A 21,530-nucleotide genomic window follows, 5' to 3' on the forward strand; every position below is an offset into this window, starting at 1 on the left:
TCCATTGCAGAGAATAAAGAGGTAGAAAAAAATCAACGAAGAATCTGATAAAATACTTAAAATTAATTCAGCATAAGCTTTCATATATGGTGACTTCAATACAAAGGAAAAGATAGGTAAGGTTAGTAAAAAAGAACATTAGAATATATGGCTTAGAAGCAAAGACTTGTAGAATGCACAATAGCCCATACCTATAGGTCATGAATACTTCCTTTGAGAAAGGAATCAGAAAGTGGTGGACTGGCTGATACAACATGAAATTGATTGTATTTTAACAGAAAAGAAATAGATCATTTTTGATATAGCTGTCTGTCCACTGTCAGATCAAACTTGTTACAACAAAGATCAAAATTAATATAAATTTAGAATAAAAATCAGAAAAATATATATTGCATAATCCAAACTACTCCAACACGTTCTATTGTATTCTATTACATGTTCTAACAAGTTGTTGACAATAATGGGAAATAAAGCAAAGGATGTTGACACTTAATTGCAACAATTTCAATTGAAGTTTAAGCAATGTAAGTCAATCGCCATAATGAGGAGACCAAGAGAATCTAAAAACAACCTTAATCAGTGAACATTTAACTCATTTACCTAGCAGAGAAATATATCGGCTAAAAACAACACTGTGTTAGAATATAATCTTTTTTTCAAAACCTTATGGATAAGAATGGTGGAAGATTATGACTATTATTGCCTCATAAGAAAAAAAGACAACAGTGCAGGATAAAACTAATCTTAAGAAAGCATAGCAAGAGACCCCACCAAAGCACAGTCATCCAGAGGGCATTTGCATCACTTTTGTTAATTATATATTATTTAGTTCAAAAGGCAGCAGAGTACAAAGGTCAGCAAGCTGACCTCAGAATCAGGAACAAATGGATCCAAGTCCCATATCCGACATATACTAGCTTTGTGATTTAACCTCTTAGTGCTGCAAACAATTTTTTATTTTGCTATCTTGGAGGGGGGAAGGAAGGACAATTGGGGTTAAGTGACTTGTCCAATGTCACATGGCTATTAAGTGTTAAGTGTCTGAGGCCAGATTTGAACTTAGGTCCACCTGACTCCAGGGCTGGTGCTCTATTCACTGCGCCACCTAGCCACCCCGCAAACAATTTTCTTAAAACCGTAAGTTGTAGAGAAGGTGCTAAGCTACATCAGTAAAGTGAGTTTCTTCATCTCAGAATTCCCTTCATTAATGAAATCACTGTTCCAGTTTCTTATCCCTACTTTCCTCTATCTCAGTCCCTATTACTTAGTTACATAAACTTTTACCTAGAAAAGAAAAACCTAAAGCAACATAAAATCAATAAACAATTTAAAATAGAAAATGTTCAAAATTTAAATATGTAACAGTATATATCATTACACAGTAAATCCAGTAACAGTGTGTGTGTGTGTGTGTGTGTGTGTGTGTGTGTATGGGGGAAAAACAGATTTGTGATTTATTTAGTATTGGGAAACCCACCTATAATAGCACTAGAAAGCTACCTGGGGTACTCCTGGGATCTGCTTATGCTCACATATGTTGAAGGAAGACCTGAATATAGGTCTTCCTGTCTCTAAGGCTGGCCCTCTATCTACTATGCTAAGATGATTTAGTGGCAATCACTACGCAAGGATTTTTTGCATATGTAAATATATATATATGTATACACAAAAAATATTTCCCAGGATCCCACATATTATGTTGGCAAAATGTAAAAGCTGATTTAAGAAATATGGCATTGAAAAAATTGCTAAATATGTATATTCTATATTAAATTGCTTGCCTTCTCAACTGAGAGGAAGGGAAGAAAGGTGGGAATTTGGAACTCAAAATTTGAAAAAAAAAAGAATACTTAAAAAGTTTATATGTAATTGGAAAAAAATATTTAGGAAAAAAGAGAAAAAAATGCTCAGCTAGAATCGCTACAAAATTCAAAGTTATATACAATTATAGTAAACATCTATTTAACAAAACCATCAGTCATGTCAAATAACTGTTATATTTACTTTGTACTTTTTTTAAATTAAGAGACAAATAACATCTGATATCAGAGATATAAAATTTTTTAAATAGTAACCTTAGTTGTTACAAAAATATCACAAATTCAGCCTGATCTATTAAACCCTAATTCTAATGCCTTCCCTCTATTGATTATCTCTAATTTATCCTTTATGTATGTGTAGAATGTTTGTACATAGACATTTAAGGACTGTCTTTTTGCTTCTCAGTATCTCCAGCACTTGGCACAGTGTCTAAAACATATTGGGTGTTTAATGAATATTTACTGACTGAAAAATTGACTAAATCTACTTATTAAATTATAAATTCAAGCAGAAAAAGGACTATCTTTTAAAATTATTTTCTTTTTTATTGTGAATTTAACAAATATGAATATTTCAAAATACAAATATCAGAAAAGGAGGATTTTATATGAAACTGTAAACTCCTATTATATGCAGCATTTAAAAAAGGATATATTAAATTCAACCTGGTCATAAACCTTTCCTGCTTGTTTGTGTCCTCTGGGAACTTCTTTTTGCTTTATTCTGTGTTTTAAAAAATAACTTGTTGCTTTTTTGAAAAAAATCTGTATCATTACTCACCAGCTCTTTTCCCACAAACTGTAACAAATTAATATGGTCAAATAAAACAAATATATTGTCTATGTCTAACAATTTATGTCTCATTCAGAAACTCAAGAGTCTAGATCACTGTCTTTCTGCTAAGAGGTGGGAAGGATGTCATCAGTCATGACTGGCATTGATCATTGTCCTGTAGTCTTTCAAAGCTGGTTTCCTATACATTTTCGTAGTAATTGTGTAAGATGGTTTTTGTTCACTTCACCTTCCATCAGTTCAATACAGGTCTTCCAATGTTTCTCTGAATCCATCATATCTGTCATTTCTCTTCATAGTAATATTCTACTATACATACACTAAAGTTATTCAGCCATTTCCCAATTGATGAACACCCACTTTGTTTTCAGTCCTTTGCAACAGACCTTTCCCTCTGCCTTTGACCTATCTGTGGTATATGCCTGGTAGTAGTCAAAGCTACTAGGGTCAAAGGTATGAACAGTTTAGTGACTTTTGGGGAATAGTTCTAAACAGTTCCAAACTTTCCACAATGGTGCATTAGTGTTCCTCTCTTCTCAGTTTCCAACAATTACCATTTTCCTCTTTTTGTCATTTCTGCTAATATGATGGATGCGAAGTAGCACTTTGGAGTTATTTTAATTTGCACTCCTCTTATTATTATTGATATGGAGGATTCTTCAAATATAATTACCAACTGCTTTGCATCCTTCATATCTTTTGATCATTTATCTATTAGAGAATAGAAATACATCCTTTCTAAATTTTTTTTGTTTTTGTGTTTTGCTTTTTGGAGGGCAATTGGGGTTAAATGACTTGCCCAAGGTCACATGGCTATTTTTTTGGTGATAAGCGTCTGAGGCCGGATCCGAACCCAGGTCCTCCTGATTCCAGGGCTGGTGCCACCTAGCCGCCCCTGTCCTTTCTAAATTTTAAATAAATTTTAGACAAGAGAAAGTGTTCATTTCTATTTGGTATCAAGATCTTGGAGCTTCAGATCAATATCAGGATTTTAAAGTGATATATCAGTAATTTGAACAACTCTGGAAATATGGTTACATTGTTACTCTATACAATTTTATACCTATGCCCATCAACTAATCAAAGCAGGCTCCACTTCATTTATTCTAAACTGATCAGATTTCTTCTTTGTTCCAAGAGTATTTTTTTTTACCTCCAGACTCTTTACAATTAGCATTTGTGGGTTCCACTAGTACATCTCAAGCCTAAAAGTGTTCTATGGCCAAATTAATTTGGGAAATGCTTGTTTAATAGTCTATGTAAAGACTATGATCTGTGCTTTTCTCTGTATCAGTCATTACCATTTACCTGAGCTATTGTAACAGCCTCTTAAATCATTACTTGATTCTAGTCTCTACTACCCCTCTGTTCAATTGATCCTACAACATCAGCCAGATTGATATTCCTGAATCATTAGTCTGACCATGTCACCCTGCTGCTCAAAAAGTTTCAGGGACTCCCTATTGCCTCAAAGACAAAGTACAAACTGTCTGACATTTAAAACCCTTCACAGTCTAGCTTCCAACTATTAGACTGCTTTCAAATTACTTCCCAATCATCGGTTATCTGCGCTGTTCTCACTATACTGGCCTATTGCTTATCCCTAGTACATTCCATCTTCCACTCCTGTGTTTTTGCCTAAGGCTGTGCCTTTTGCTCTCTTTCCCCAACTGTTTTCTGGAATTCCTTCATTTATTTATTTTTTAACCAATCGGGGTTAAGTAACTTGCTCAAGGTTACACGGCCAGTTATTTCTGGGTGTGGTGCTGAGTTGTCTGAGCGCGGGATTCGATCTCCAGGTCTTCTCAACACTGGCGCCGGTGCTCTTACTCGCTGTGCTACCTGGCCGCCCCTAGAATTCCTTAATTTAAAAGGCCTATAGAAGGCCTTTCATGATCCTCACAGTTGTTAATGTTTCCTTCCAAAATTACTTTGAATTTACTTTGTATATATTTTGTATTTATTTATTTCTGTAAATGTTACTTTACCTCAGTGGAATGTTAGCTCCTTAAGGACAGACTATTTTCATTTTTGCCTTGATATCCCCAGTAATTACTATGCTGTCTAGCACATAGTAGGTACTTAATAAAGTTTACTGAATTATTACTTTATACAATTTTTGAGCTATCACTACTTTAATAGCTATTTGAACCTGAAAAACCTTAGAATTTAATTTCCCTTACCTGACATGTCTGCTGAGTCTCCTGTAATGGAAAAGCAGCAGAAAAATCATTAGATCATAAATAATACAAATGATAAAGAACAAAAATTAAAAAAAAACTATGATTTATCAACACAAGCTTTTAAATCACCTTATAATTCATCAGTACTGGTAGTACTGCTTTAAAAATGAAGCAATAAATAGGAACTTTACTATATCATAGCCCAAGATAAGTTAGATAAGTTAAATTTGGGAAATAATTTTCCTTTGGTTACCACAAAAAAGCCATAACACATTTCAGATATTTATAGGAATAGTCTTCCAACTTTTTTGACTGCCTAACCCATTAGAAAAAAAGAGTTTCTGAGCACATGTGCCCATGTTTACATATTTATAAATTATCTGTACTGTTGTACTTGTAATTATGCATACTATATAACACACAAATTTAAAAGGGATTAGATAAAGATGAAATAATATTTAGTGTTACAGTCAATAGAGAGCCACTAGAATTTACTGAGTAGTGGAGTGATATGGTTCAGACCTTAGCTATAAAAGAATACATTTTGGCAGCTATGTAGGACAGATTGAAAAGGGGAGAGACAAGGTAGAAAGACCAAGTAAGAAGGTACTAAAATAGTCCAGGTGAGAAGTAATGAAGGTATGAACTAGGGCCCAACATGAAAGTAGAGGCTGCAGGAAAACTCCAGAGGAATGTCTATATTTAGTAAAGTGCTGGATTTTTGTATATTACTTTGAATACAGAAAATTTTGTTTTCATGAGCACTAAAATCCTTTTCTGGTTAGAATAGACATATATAAGAAATGAAAACGTGCTAAGGCCCAAGAAAGAGAAACATACTAAGGAAAAGTTTCTAGCTGATCAGTTTGACTTCTTTGATGTAAACAATAAAAAGCCTTTAAAGGAAACATATAAGCTGCCATGTCTATTAGATACTCAGTCTAGCTGTGAGAATCATAATCAATGCAACCAAAAAATCCAATTATTCTGTTTCTTTGCAAATTGTCTTATCGTTGGTATGACCAAATGGCTAAATCTATAATGAACTGATTCACAGCAATCACAAATATTGCTTATGTGGAGAGACAAAGTGTGGTATGGGGGACAGAGAACTTGCCTCAGTCTTGAAAACCTGGGTTCAAGTCCTGCCTCTGACACATACTGGTTATTTGCACAATATATCAGTGCCCCTAGTAACTCTTAGAGTATAAATTATAAACTGATTTGCATTGTTGGAGAGAGTCTTGTCCCAAGAGTTCTTTGAAATGAAAATGAAATCACATCTGCCCCAAATGACTAATCTGATCAAACTGACCAGTCTGATCATTTTGCTTCTCTAGATACAGTATTTTTTCATTCTTGTATAGTGCTTAAGAAAGAAAGACATGCAAACCAAGACAAGAGGTTCAAAATAGTAAAAGAACCAAATATGAAAATAAGAGTCAGAGAAAAGGGATAATCAACAAAACTTCACAAATAAAAGACTTTATCTTGGCTACCTACTGCTATCAGATTCAACATCTATTCTAAATCAGTTCTCTCTCCCCCTTTGCTCCTTCCTTTTGACTCTCTTTTCACTATTCCCCCTCTCAAATTTTTCCACTTGATTTTAAAGCTGCTAACTTTGAGTTGTTTGTTGCTTAGAAATCTCTATTTGAGAAATTTAATTTTAACAACAGGAGTTTGCATTCAATGCACTAACATTCAGGAGAGTGCTTCTATACAGGTTGTGTACTAAAAATAAATTGAGGAAAAAGGCATTGGGAGCAAATAACAAAATAAAACTGAATGCTTGCTCATGCAGAGAAAGGCTTAAAGCAATCAAATATGTGTATGTTATTTTCATTTTTTTTCAAGGACATTCAGGATCCATAAAACCATCTTATATAGCAGAAAAGCATTTGCCCAGAACTCACAAGACCTCTGTGCCAGTCTCAGGTTCTGCCATTCACTATTTAACCTTTGGCAAGTCATTTTTTTGGCACAGGGAGGGGGAAGCCTCATCTGAGAAATGAAGTATTATACAAATCTAAGATAAATGCTTCAGAATTCCATTGTATTATTGGACATCAAACTTTCTATTTACCTTTAATATCTTCTGAATTATTGGAATTAAGAAATGGTATTAGATTTTAGCGTGCAAAAATTGACAAGATATTTCTCATTACTACTAATAATAAAGTGTTTACTTGGAAACTTCCATTCATTATGACAGAAATATGTTTCAAGACAACAGGTTGAATGAAATGTTGTGCAGTATGGATCTGGCTCATATGTTGTTATTCCCAATAATAATACAAGTACTCTACACTTATGTTGTGTGCTTTTCATATATCTTCCTTCATTTGTTCATCACAACCACCCTAAGGAAGGTAGGGCATGTCCTTCCTTTCTCCTTTCATAGAAAATTTCTATGATCAGGTCAGTTGGAAAGCAGAAGTTTTTGTCATTACAATACTAAATATTAATTCATTAATACTAAAACATCTGGGTCCTATAACAGGATGTAAGTATGAAAGATCTTAATATTTTTAATCTTTATCTGCAGTCAACTCTATATGTTGGTATGTGTTATATATATGTTGGTATATGTTAGCATCTAGGTAAATAGGTTCTTAGACTTGCCATTCCCTTGCCAACAGTTTTATTCATGTATAAGATTAGGTCTTTAAAGTACAAAATTCCTTCAAGATGATATAAAGGTTTTTATTTATCATCAAAAATAGGGGATAAGACAAAGATTTAAAAGATTTTTTTAAAGGTTTTTTTTAATTTAATGGAGTAAACTTTGATAAATAAGATTAGACTTAGAAATCTAAGAACTAGGATATATATATACACACATATACAAATACATGTGTGGATATATATATATATACACACACACACAATTACATACACATTTTTGATAGGCTTCCAAATGTTTCCAATGGGAAATACATTCTTTGAATATGTTTTAGTAATAAGTGCTCAAAATTAGACTAAGGATTTTACATATACAATTGTATTAATAATTATAAAGGAATTTAAATAAATTTTTTTCTTTTCCCCCTATTTTGAAGTATTTGTGTGATAATATTAAGGGATGGGAGGGCTCATTTTCTTTTTTGAAGGGGGAAAGCTGGGCAATTGGGGTTAAGTGACTTGCCCAAGGTCACACAGCTAGTAAGTGTTAAGTGTATGAGGCCAAATTTGAACTCAGGTCCTCTTGCACCACCTAACTGCCCCACATTTTCTAAGGCAGGCCCTCTTCTTTCAGGTTGTAAATGACACTTTCCATATCAGATACAACGTTTGGGTAGAGATAGAAAGACCAAGTGGTATGTAAAAACTAAAATTCTCTTAACTTTCAGGTGAATTATGGGTTCCTAATTTGTTGTTCTTATGTTGTTAATAGGCATCCATGAGGTCTGAGTTAGTTTTCATCATATGAACTATTTATTGGAAAAGCAAATTTAGGAGATTAAACTAAATTGTAGTGAGTGTTGTTACTGGCTGATTTTTAGCAGAATTACCTAGGAACCAGAGCAGAGAAGTAAATCTTTTATAAGAAGCCCCCTTCAGAATCGCCCTGAGGACAAGGCCTATTCTGGACTGTCCAAGGGAAGATATTTCCAGGGATGAGACAACTACACGGGATATCTAGGACTCAAGATGAAATGTGCTGATTAAGTTAACACTGGGAGTGGGTCACCAGGTTACAAGGAAACCTGCTGTTATTTAATATTGATGTTCATTATTATATTGCTCTAGCTTTTGTTTGTTCACTTGTTTGTTTCATGGTATTTATGTTCACTGAGTTTTCCTGGTGACCTTGTTGATATGTAATCTCCCCTTTAAAATTAGTATATGCTGAGCCCTCTAACTGGTTTAAGCTGTAACTTGACTTAGTTTACTTATGGATGAGGAAACCCAAGGCTTGGGATGAATAAATGAATTGTCTAGATAACAAAGCGGCAGCAGCAGGGTCCAAGACATAAATCCATGACAATGGTTTACTTTTTACCCCCAAAACTTTTTCTTAGTGGTATAGCAATAACTTGAACAAAACAAGCAAACAAGTAAACAAAAAGGGTACAGAGATAACAAATATACATAAATCCCATTTTTTCCCATAAAAATGTTATATAAGCCCAACATTTTTCATTTATGCATTAGTTTCTTTTTAAAAATTACAAACATACCTACTTGGCCAGTTGCCACTATGTTGATAAATTTGGGATGTTGATTTACAGTGAGGCACAGAATATCATCATTATGTTCCTGATAAAAACTCTGAGAGCCTAAAATTAAGAATATATATTCATTCACTATTTGCTACTGTAATGCATTTTAAGAACGAGAGTTTGAAAACACTTAAGCAGAGAAGTAAAATACTGCTTATTCTAAACTAGTGGTGAAAAACTAAAAAAGAAATGGATTGCTACAGGCAGCACACTGACATAAAAAGCCACAAATTAATATTACTTATGTTGAATTTCATTTATTTTTTTAAACATTTCCCAATTATTTGTTTAGGCAGCACCAGGGAGTTTTGAGGATGTATGTGGCCCACTGCTCTGAATTTGATAACTCTGTCTAGAGTATATCTAAGTTGCAGGGATGAACTGAAATTCTTTCATGATTTTCTGCCTGTTTCATAGTAAAAAAAAAGTTAGTGGGAAAGCTAAGAAATATGTGGATAAATATTTCACCAATATGTTCAATATTTCATCAAATGATGATTTAGGTAATTTAATTAGATGATGATTATGATTATGATATCAGCATTTCCATAGTACTTTAAGTTTTACAAAGTGCTTTGCCAATATCATCTAATTTAATACTCAATATCTCAAAAAAAAGCTAGACAGGCATTCAAGAAGCTATTTTCTCTAATTTTTAATAATAAATCAGAAACAGTATAAGAATATATGTATTGCTTCTTTGGTTTTCTTCACAGCCTGATTTTCAGCTTGGGTTTTTTGGCTGTTGGACCGTGACCCTGGAAAATTTATACTCATCCTACACATCTTTAAATTCACTGTGAATTCAACTGTCTGTATTTCCATAACAGGTTTTATAGAGAATTACTTTTTCAGTGTATTACAGTATGTATAACTGAATTAAAATTATAACATAACTCCCCTTTTGACAGCGATGTTACTAGGAAAACTGTATGTAAGGAAGTCTTTTTCTATTGTCAGCATGGTCATTCTAAGAGAATTATCACATTTAATAATAATGAAAACATTCTGCTCATTTTAGTAGCCTCCTCTATCTTAAAGAGTTATTATTACTGTGTGAGGTTTCCCTAATACTAGAATACAGTGATTTTACAATTCAATTTTTAAAAAAGGGATGAAGGTTTTCCAACCTGTTGCCACATTGTGTAAGATCCCAACAGATGCAGTGTGGTAAATTATATCATTGCCATCATTCAAATAGTGAACATTGTTTCTGCAATCTCTGCCTCGATAGCCAAAAACAAGTTCCAACACGAGATCCTATTAAGAATAAGGATACAGCTATTATGAAATTAAATCCTTTAATATACTTTTCCAAAACTTTGTTCCATACATTAGCATACTTCATAAAGCTAAACTTCATATTGTGTATATTTTTAAAACAGTGTTTCTAAGACAGAATCATAAAATTAGACTGATGTCTTATTTCTAATTCTAGGCATACTTCTGCACATAAAACTTTTTTCTATTAATTAAAGTTAGGTTTTCTGGAAATCTTTTCAGTGCTTAGTGTATTGTATGTATTTCATGAACACAAAATCATAACACAGAACACAGAAAAAGCATCCTCTTATCCAAAGAGTTCTGATTTTTTTCTCTGATTTTTCTTCTGATAAAGAATCAGATTGGAAAAAAGAACACATCCTTGATATGTATTCTAAGTTTTTTTTTCACTATTGTTAGATGTTTTAATATTATTAATGACAAAGTATTCCATACATCTAAGTCAAAATTAATCCCGATATAAGTACTTAAATCTTTCAGCCAACTGACAGTTAGATCCAATATTTATAACATTTCAAATCAAAAGTAATTCATTTGTAATTTCATTAGGAATGCACCTATCATTTCATGTTAATATAAATGCTAGATTGGACTCTAGAAATTCTTTAGAATTTGATCCCACTTGGGATTCTGTTCAGTGAGAGGGACTATAAAAGTTAACACAGACACTAAGAAGAGAACATAAAAGCTCAGTTTTTATTAATATTAAAACAAGTAAAAATTAATATCAAATGGAATTTTCCTTACCTCGATAGGTCTCTTTTTTTTGCCAATATTATTTGTCTGAAGTTTTTCAGGCTGTGGTAATGCCCTACTAACTGGTGGTCTGAAATAGAGAACTGTGAATAAGAAAAGGCCATCTGTCACCCATTCTGTCTTTTTAAAAAAATATCTAATCTATTGTCTGAAAAGAGAGAACTGTTAAACTGTACTGTTTTAATATTAAAAACCTTTATGAACACGAGACTGCAATCAGAAGACTTGGATATGAATCCCAGCTCTGTTACTCACTAGCTATGAAATTAGAGGCAAATCACAACTTGAGACTCAGTTTCCTCATCTGTAAATGAAATAATAATGTTTGCACTATTTACCTCAGAGGATTGTTTTGAGGAAAATGGCCTGCAAACTGTAAAACTTTAAATAGTAATCTGAAACTATTATCAATCCATGTAACATGTGGTTGTGGTTTCTTAGAATTTTTCAGAATATTTTAATTTCTACATTTTTCATAATTTAAGGTATATTATTCTTAGCCCTCCTATCCCTAAAAGTAAAATGAATGGCAATTATAATCTATAGTTTAAGGGCTGTAACCTCACTGAGAATAGGATTGTGTCCATTATATCCTGGATTGTAATGTTATTTTAGAAAACTAGTAGTTTGAAATAGTTGAGTGAAAAAAAAGCCATATATAAACCACTCCATTTTAACACTGTCTCTTAATGTACCAATCATAATATAACCGCTTACTAAATTTGTAGAGTATAAATCATTAAGAATTTAAAATCACTCACTAGTTTTTAAAACCTGATTAATCCTCATAAAATCCTTCTAAGGTATATAGGAATACAATTTTATAATTGGAGAAACAAATCTAAGTAGGTCAAGTGATTTGCTCATTTTCACATAAGCTAGTGGTCAAACTGGAAATAAAAGTTAGGGAATTTTTTAGTCAAACCAATGTTTTTTGCTTTTCTGTCATATACTGATAGAGCACAGAAGGAGAGAGCACATAGAAAAAGGATGAAGAGGAAATCATGTTGTTTCTGTAAATGTTATTAGTTAACCCATGCAGTTCTTTGTCTTCCTGATGCCAAATTAGGAGTGACAATGGAATAACTCAACGGTAGGGAATCCGTGGCCTTGAGGCCACATATGGTCCTCTAGGTCCTCAAGTGTGGCCATTTGACTGAATCCAAACTTCACAGAACAAATCCCCTTAATAAAAGGATCTGTTCTGTAAAACTTGGACTCAGTCAAAAGGCCGCATCCAAAGACCAAGAAGGTCACATGTGGCCTCAAGCCCTGGAATAACCATTAGGAGGTGGGAAAGTAATGATACAAACTCTTGGGTACAGCAGCTAAATTACCATTTATCAGGCATAGATAACCTAGTGAGATGTACTATAGAGGTTGCTGGCATTCTCAGAATCATTTTTTCTTACTTTATGACCATGAGACTGCTTTTTAAAATTATATAAATGAAACTCCTTTAACCAGGAAGAATTTTTAATCTAAAATTGTTTTAATTTTTTTTCTATACCATAATCTTTCCTCAGGAATTCCTTTCTAATAAATGACTAATTTCCAACATTTCAAAATTTGAAGAAAACACTTTAAATATAAATATATTTATATATATTTATGCTACATTCATGCTTTACAGGCAGCAAAGAGCTTTTTTGCAATTGTTTTCTCCATATCACTAGTAAATCAACAAATCCCCCTCTTTCTTCCATTTCTGCATTGTCAATACATTTTGAATTTTTATCTTTCTTAATCTTTACAACCTTGAGTGCCCGCTTGCTTTATTAATCAATTTTAACAAACTGATCAAAATCAAGATTTCCTTGTTTTCAAAATGCCTATTATTTGACAATCAATCAAATGTGTAGGTTCATTAATTGTACACATGCTACTATTTAAGACTCAAACTCTAAGAGAAGTAGGATTAAATTATTTACTGAGTACTCAAAATTAATTTTACTGCACTCTGGCCATAACATAACATAACACAACACAACATAACATAATAGCACAAAATTTGGTAGGGGGAGCTATCTTGAACCCTAAACAAAGAAGGTTATACTAGAAGGAACTCATATAGTACCAATAATCATATAACAGAGAAGCAATGAATGGACTCATAGGTCAGTATTTATAGTATGATATCAGTATTAAAAATATTTAAGAAAGTTTATTTTTTATCCAAATACACTGCAGAAAACTATAGTGCAAAAGGACCAGGAAAAAGCTATATTACAACATCAACTAACAACATCAATGAACATTATCCAGGGTGTTGAGGGAGGATGATCATGCAATAGGTCTTACCCTGGACCAAGATTTCCAAACCTATTGCTTCACAAAGAGATTGGCATTCAAAAGCATAAGTTAGGAAGGGGAAGGATCTCTCCACCTACAGTTGGTACTTCCTATGAATCCCATTAGTAAATATTCATTGGGACCATTAGTCTATGGTATGCAAGTTACTTATTCCCATAAAAGAGAAACACATTTCACATTATGAACTTTCAGTTTGCAGGAACTTATTTAAAATCCTTTGCATATTTTACATAAATGGTATGAAAAAGTGAGTTTTTCCTTCCTATTGTTACTTAAGAATTCTACAGACTAAAATCCAAATAGATAAAGCAAATTCAACTAAAACATCAATAACATTTTCACATATGTGAAAACTGGATTTAATATACTGATCTGGAGCAACTATATGAGCTGTAAGTTAAACTGATGTCACAAAATAGCTGATATAAATATAAGAATACATGCTCAAAATGTTTCTTACAAGTTGCACATCTAAAACAGTACATTAAGAATTTTATTTGTATATGTGTAATATCTAATAAACATGCATTTTCACATGTGATATGCTCAGAAGCAGCATAAACAAAATGCACAAAAACATGAAAGACTTTTCAGAGGCTAATATGAGAATTTCAAGAATTTCAAAAAGCAAATACAAATTTTCAACTATCATGTAACTTTTATTTTGTAAAAAAAAAGAAAAGGACACTTAAGAATCTTCTTGCCACTCTTTAAATACCCATGAATGAAAAATGAATTAAAAGACTATGCTATATTTAAAAATATTTTTTGCTGGAAAAGATATGTAATATGTTTGCCTGAGAAAATAAAGACAAGAAGAGTTATTGTTTTATTAAGTCTACTGTGATTTCAATTATAACAGGACAATTAAATTTCATTCAGTATTACTATCTAATATCTCTCCTTTTTAATTATAACTTATAAGAAGTGATTATAAATTAGAAACTTGTTTTAGTAATCTTCCATTTGAAGCAAAGATTTTCTAAAAATAGCTTAAAATGTTGTTTGAGGAAATCAAGAAAGACCAATATACATACATCAACTTACATACAATAAAAATTAAATGATTAACTATAAATTCTGGACTTATTTTTTCTGAAAAATCTCCAAAAATCATTTTGAATAAATTTCAAAGGGTGCCAATTTAGCCAACATTAATAAACAAATAGCAACTGACATGCTCATGCATATAAAAATATTAAATATTTTTTAAAAGAATGATCTACATACAAGACAAACTATTAAAAATATGTACCATTTTACTTTAAAAATGAAAATCATTTTCATCTAAAAATGTAAGTAGCTGATATCTTTTTCTAAAAGTTAGGAAATTTCTTCATTCAGTTTCATCATTGTGTCAAATACTGAAAAGAAGCACACTACTGTAGTTTAATAGTATTCAATGTTTAGCTTCTTTCAGAGAGTAGCAATGATTTGCCAAATGTAATTGTTTGTATAAAAAGAAAGTTTGCCAAATACTAGATAAAGTTTTTACAAGTGCATTTTACTAAAAAGCAAAAACATTAAATACTATAGTAAAAATTTAATAAATAAAAGGCTATTTCAGGGGAACTCTAACCCTGAAACAAAATGTAAAAGTTTGAAGATAAGTGAAGTACATTTAGTCCAAGAGAGCTTATTAATGATGAAGATGAAAAATAATGAAATATAAAATGAGGAACTATTAGTATAGCAAAGAGAATTACCTGGAACCCCTTTTCAGCAGCAGGTAAAAAAAAGAAAAAAATTACAAGTTTGTATATTAGCTATTTGTAAAATGTTTCTATTTTACATGTTGCAAAGGGTTCCCCCCCACCCCTTCTTTAGTTTATGCCTACTATAAAAGGCTTAAATTCTTCCATTAATTGTGATGAAAGTTTAAAAAAGGAGATAAGAATGAAAATACAGGATTACAGGTTTAGAATTGGAAGGGCCTTGGGACAGTAGTCCCTCAAGTTACTGATGAAAGGAACTAAGGCCCAGAGAAGTCAATGACCCTGCCTAAGTGGTCAGTAGCAGAGTCAGCATTCAAGCCCAGGTCCTTGATTCCAAATTCAGCATTCTTTCTAGTATACTACCTCATCTCTCTAGGCTTTAAGTTGTGAAGTAAGTTTGTCCTCCTTGTTTTTCCTGTTTTATGCATTATTTCAACTTTAAATTAAATTTTCAAGACCATGCTTGGGCTAGAAAGTCTCTCTCTTGATTCCAATATAATCACAGGGATGCTATATGCCTGTAAATCCGGAAACACCAAAATCTCAAAAAGAGTTAAAATTGCAAATAATCCCAAAGTGAATGAAAAAGTGGATGGTGGGCATTAAGTAGACTAAAGTGTTACCAGTGATAACTTGTGTGCAAAAAGTGGCATTAATAAGGCTTTTATTGGGAATAGATATGATTGGAAATGGAGATAAAGTGAGAAAAAAAGGAAAAAAAACATTAAGATAATGAAAGAACATGAGAAATGTTTCTGGTATGTGAGGTTAAGCCTCTGTGGAGAAACTATGGGACAATGAGTGGGATAACCACTCAGGAGGAGAGTATGTGGGGGGCTATAATCCGTGTTGGTAAAAGAATTCACACCAACAGACTCCACACTCCTTCAAAGCATCAAAACACTCACCCTCCAGCTTTTGGCCTGGGTTTGTGATTTCCTGACTCTGAATCTCAGCCCTGGCCTTCCTGATGCGCTGTGTGCTGAGATCATGCTTTCCTCATGCGGTAGGGAGGGGACCCAGACTAATTGTTATACTTAAGCCATGCCTTAAGTACCTTCCTCCAACCCCATTCTGCTATCATCCAACCCTTATTTTGCTATGAGAATAATAATAAAATAACACTACCGCTCTGGAAAGGCCATGTCCCATCTCCACACATAACCTACCACTACCTGCTGCTGCCTCAGAGTCTGCCTCCTCAGATGAGAATACCTGAGACTTCCGTGCACTAGTGTCCTAAGCCTTCCCTGCTTAGTGCAGTGTGTTCCCTGAAGAACAGCTGCTTAGGGCCAGACCAGGCATCTTCCTCCTGCCCCAAGGCAACCATTTCCATTTACATCAGCACAGGGTATCTTCCACCCTCTGCTGCCAGCGCAATGTCCTAACTGGAATGAGAAGAACCTTCCGTGCAAAGAAAAGCAACCCTCCTTTGAACTTCAAGCCTCCTATCCCCTGCTGTGCCTGTATTTTGAGGGTAGAGGAGTGGTGTCCTCCACTCACTGATGAATGTTTTCATACCTGGTCATTTCCTTCACATTCCAGTCACTCTGAACTCCTATAGATCATCAGCCAAATACCACTCCACACTCCTTCCTGCTTGATTCCTCATTCTCAACCCCCTCAACCCTCCCACCACAAAATTTCACCGTGACTTTCCTTCTTGACACTCTCTTCTCTCTAGGTTTTTGGGATAACTGTCTCCTACTTCTCCTATCTGATTCCTCTTTCTTTGTCTCCTTTGCTGGATCATGCCCTCTAATAGTAGGTATCCACAAGGTTCTGTCCTAGGCACTCTTATCTTCTCCTTCTCTGTTATTTCACTTGACAATCTCATCAGCTCCCATGGATTTAAGTACCACCTCTATGCTGATGATTTTCAAGTCTATCTTTCTTGCTCCAATCTCTCTGAGACCTCAAGTCTCACCTCTCCAACTGCCTTTCAGATACCTTGAACTAGATGTCCAGTAGAGCTCTTCCATCCAGTGACACTAGTGCAAGGAACAAGACACTCCATTTTTCTCAGCTCTGGGCAGTTTCTCTGGTTGTCCCCCATACCCAGAACATACTCCCCTTCCTTTGCTCCAAATACTGATGTCCCTGGCTTCCTTTAAGTCCCACCTGAAATCTCACCTCCCACATGATACCTTCCCTAATCCCTCTTAATTCCAGTGTTTTCCGTCTTTTAATTATTTCCTAGTTATCATACATATAACTTGCTTTGCACATGTGTTTGTTGTCTCCCCCATTAGACTATAAGCTCTTTGAGGGCAGAGACTGTCTTTTGCCTCTTTTTTCATGCCCAGTGCTTAGCACAGTGCCTGGTATATAGTAGGCACAATAAATGTTTGCTGACTGAGTGAAAAACTGCCACATCACTCCACCCATTCTCCATGTTACTTCCCAGACCAATATCCCTTCCCTGAACATCACTTTCCCATGTGTAATCTTTCCCTAACTGAATGTAAGCTTTCTCAGGACAGGGACATATCTTGCTTTTTATTTCTATTTCCCCAATGCTTAGCATGATACCTAAATATAAGCAAATAACTACAAGGTTATCTAGAACAAGTAGTTCTAGAACTTTTAGGAAACTGGGGTTCATCTCTGACAGAAAGTTCTGAAACACTGGTTTAACAGTAGTGTTTTTTTTCTTTAGTCACTGGTTAAGAAGGGAGGGACCAAGTCATTCAGAAAAATAAGGAATATGGGAAATACTAGTAAAAGTACACACTATTTTATGTGTGAAAAGAGTGTTCAAATAAGAGTCACTGGACTTGGATTTTAATTTATTATCTGTTACCTGAGTGACCCTGAATAAGTCATTTCCTCTCTTTGGCCCTAATTTCCTCATCTTTAAAATGAAGAGGGCTTGTCTTGGTAATCTGGAACATTTCCTTTCTGGGTCTAAATCTATGATCCTATAATGATGTGATTTTATCAATTTTACAAAACAGTTCCATTTCTCATTTATGTAGGTAACAGGCTGATTAGGGAAAATTGCCTAAACTGATGAGCTGAATTTCCAAATCAATTCTATTTCAGAACCTTGATCTTTGTTGGAAGAGTTTTTTCCCCATGAAACTAGACATGCACCTTAACTCTGTTGTTGAGAAACATGACAGTTTTTTTAATGTTTCATCACAAAAAGCATGGCTGTTTATGGCACAATTTCCAAAAAAAGACTCATTTTGCATCCTCTATGAGATATATTTTAGTTTGCCAATGTGCCCCCTTAAAATATGGCAGCCAAATCTATTTAAACACATCAATATGCTTAGACAAGCACATGATACAAGACTAAATATATATATTGAACTGTCTGCATTAGCAGCATAATACTGTTGGCTTGTATTAAGCTTGTTGGCCAACTAACCCCAACCATAGCCCATTCTGAATAAACTACTTTCCAGGCATGTTTTAATCATTTAGATCTGAGCGACTGAATCCAAATTAAGTAATTTACATTATTGCTGATACATGCCATCTTATTTTCTGCCCAGTATTTCAGTCTATAGTTGTTTGTCTAGCGTTCCAATCCATAGCCTTCACCTGCCCCAGGAAGAACAGCCTCCTCCACCAACTGCCATAGCCAAGGATTTTTCAGAGGATGTGGAAGATGGAGATGGGGGGGGGTGTACAGTGAGACAGGGGAGAGGAATAAAAAGCAGGAAGTAAGAGTGAGTGCCAGGTGCAAAGGAATGCTAATTTGATCTTGAAGGACCCCCTCAGCCCTGCAAAGAAAAATTAGCTTCTTATAGGTTCTTTCACTTTTCCTCTTCTTGTTTTCATTGAGTTTGCTGAATTTTTAGGTTGTCTTATTTGGGTGGTACAAGGTAAGAGGGGGAAAAAACAGCCCCCTAGGAAACATTGTACTCACCTATCTTTCCAGGATTCCCCTTCCCCTAGATCTCCTGACAAGGAAAGGAGATCTATGGAATATGGGTTGTCTACTGATTATCCCTCTCTTTTGATATGATTGCACATTTCTCTGATGACATTCTTTTCACCACTATTCCTGAACAAATTCTTTGTAAAATGTTCAGCCTACTCATACCCACTATGTTTCTCTCTACTGTTCTTTGGATGATGCTCAACTTAAATTCTTTGGAAGCTAAAAAGATGTGATCTTATTTCAGGGAGAAGCTCAGGGTCATCAAAAGAACTCCACAGTTATATATATATATATATATATATATGTATATATGTATATATATATATATAGGCAAGTAGCAATATAGCCCCATTTCTTTCTGTTGAAGAAAGATGTACTTATAGGCAAGTTCTACAGGGTTTTTAAAATTCAATTGCATAATATAGCCAAATATCTGTTAATTATTCTATAAGGTAGAAAAATTTATCTTCTGCACTATTATTATAGGATAGAAGAAGCATTCCTTTTCTCCTCTGGGAGAAAGAAGCTCCTACCCTTGCAATGTGGGCATCATAAGATCATTTCTAGTTTTCATCTGTTTGCTTTCTTCCTTCCATTTCCATCCTTAAATGCCACTGGGAAAACTTTGCTTAATTGGGTCTCTCACTAAGTTTTGTGCTGAGATGATTTTGTCTATAATCTTCTTCCATCTTCCTCTGTAACAGTACACAAGCTCATACTTCAAACTGTTATTGTCTTGGACAGTCATTTGCCTTCTGGACTTGAAGCAGGACTGGCAGGTTGTGGGGAGGAGTGCTGCCATGCTTAGGGCTTTTGATCTTACCTGTGAATCAGTGATAGTTGGTTAGCAGTTTTTTGTGGTGGTGGTAGAGAAAAAGGTTGGGCCCCTTTCTTACAGTTATTGTTCTCTTCAATGATGACTTGCAGGCACCAGGGTTTAATTAGAGCTTCTGTTCTGGTGGGCACTGCTATTTCCAAGGCTCTTGGGAGCAAAGTCCTGGACTTCTCCATGATCTGAGGGGTGGTGGTGATGGTGGTTTGACCAGCCTGGCACACACCACCTCCTGTCTCTCTCTCTCAGAGTTGTCTTGCTGATTCTTCTATCCAAGAAACTAAAGTTAATGGACCACTTATGGCCATTGGGATTACTGTCTATAGTTTCTATGAGGTTGAGAAATTATACCACTGTTCTCTCAAGGCTAGAACTTAGAGTTCTCCCTTCTTAGGCTATGAGTGTGTATATGTGTGTTTATGTTTACATGCATGTGTGTGCACAAGAGATGTGGATAAACGAAGCTTATGCTGTAAGGCCACCATTAGTGGATCTTTGGAAATGGGACCAAGAATCTCATCTGCTCTGAGCATTATTGTATGCTCAGGATCTCATATAGAAGGTTAAATGAACAAAAAATTTCACTCTGCAAATGACCTTCAATCTCAAAGGGTGGGTCCGCTCCTCATAATAGTCTGTTCCACAGGAATGCCAACTAAGCAATCTGTTCCCACCACATCAAATGCATTACCCAGGAGGTACCAAGGTGTTAACACCCTTTCACAGGAAAATATAATTCAAACCCCAAAAGTTTATCTCTTCGTACTTAATTGAAGTAATCAAAGAACTACCCTTACAGAGGCATCGCTTGCCATATCAGCCTTTTCTGTAAGAAGACAACCTCTCAATGTCCCAAACACTCGCTAAACTGTAGCTCAAAAAACTATTAAGATGTCTCTTACATTTCAATTCTTTATGATTGTTAAAGTTCTCTTTATATGTGTGTGTGTGTGTGTGTGTGTGTGTGTGTGTGTGTAAATGAACAAACAACTTTGCAAGCCCTAGACAGATTGCCTACTCTGCTTACTGGGTAAAATAATTTCTTCTAGTAGAGGATAAGAAATGCACAGAAATGACTGACTGCAATATAAATTAGAATGTGCATAATGCCCATCAATCAAAAAAGAGGAATAAGAATAGATGAGGAAAGGGAAAGATCAATTCTACATAGACAAATCAAGGGAGGATTTATAGGTCAAGATCTGGGCTGAGTATTATAAGAGAAGAATGTTAAAAGATGGGAGATGTAATGGGAAACTTTTCTAGGCAATGGTGAGGGATAAGGGGAGAGTGAGGTATGTGTGTTTGTATAGGAAATTCAGAGGCAAAAGAAGGCATAATGAAATAAAATCAGGAAATATATAACAATCAAATTTGGCCAGAACAGAGTTTGTGACGTAAAAGTGTGAAATAACTTACAGTCAGATTTTTGGAAGGTTTTGAACATTTTAGGTGGTGTGGAGGACACGGTGCTAAACTAAGGGTCAAGAAGACTTGAGTTCAAATCTTGCCTTAGATACATATAGCTATGCGTCTCTGGGAAGGTAACTTGATTTATCTTAGTCTTAGTTTTAACATACATAAAATGGGGATAATAGTAAGATCGACCTCCCAGCGTTGTAAGAATCCGAAGTTAACATATGTATTGTAAACATGCTATATAAATGCTAGTTATTATTAGTGGTGATGGTGGTGGTGGTGGGGGGTGGGAGT

The 21,530-nt window shown here is 34.5% G+C and overlaps 1 protein-coding gene across 4 annotated transcripts in view; it reads right to left on the reverse strand.

The window, feature by feature from the left end:
• Window positions 1-21,530, reverse strand: part of EML5 (EMAP like 5) — a 190,976-nt gene that overhangs the window by 26,598 nt on the left and 142,848 nt on the right. For 3 of the 4 annotated variants that reach the window (XM_069092388.1, XM_069092391.1, XM_069092390.1), the window contains 4 exons: window positions 11,054-11,132; window positions 10,153-10,282; window positions 8,981-9,079; window positions 4,797-4,817 (listed from right to left, as the gene is read on the reverse strand). In XM_069092388.1, the coding sequence (XP_068948489.1) occupies window positions 4,797-4,817; window positions 8,981-9,079; window positions 10,153-10,282; window positions 11,054-11,132 (329 nt within the window). The remainder of the gene's footprint in view (window positions 1-4,796; window positions 4,818-8,980; window positions 9,080-10,152; window positions 10,283-11,053; window positions 11,133-21,530) is intronic. The other variant, XM_069092392.1, reaches the window with a different exon arrangement.

Source organism: Petaurus breviceps, unplaced genomic scaffold, assembly GCF_028583685.1.
Source record: "Petaurus breviceps papuanus isolate PSGF00001 unplaced genomic scaffold, PetGlider_PUasm1.0 189, whole genome shotgun sequence".
In the NCBI taxonomy this organism is placed as follows: domain Eukaryota; kingdom Metazoa; phylum Chordata; class Mammalia; order Diprotodontia; family Petauridae; genus Petaurus; species Petaurus breviceps.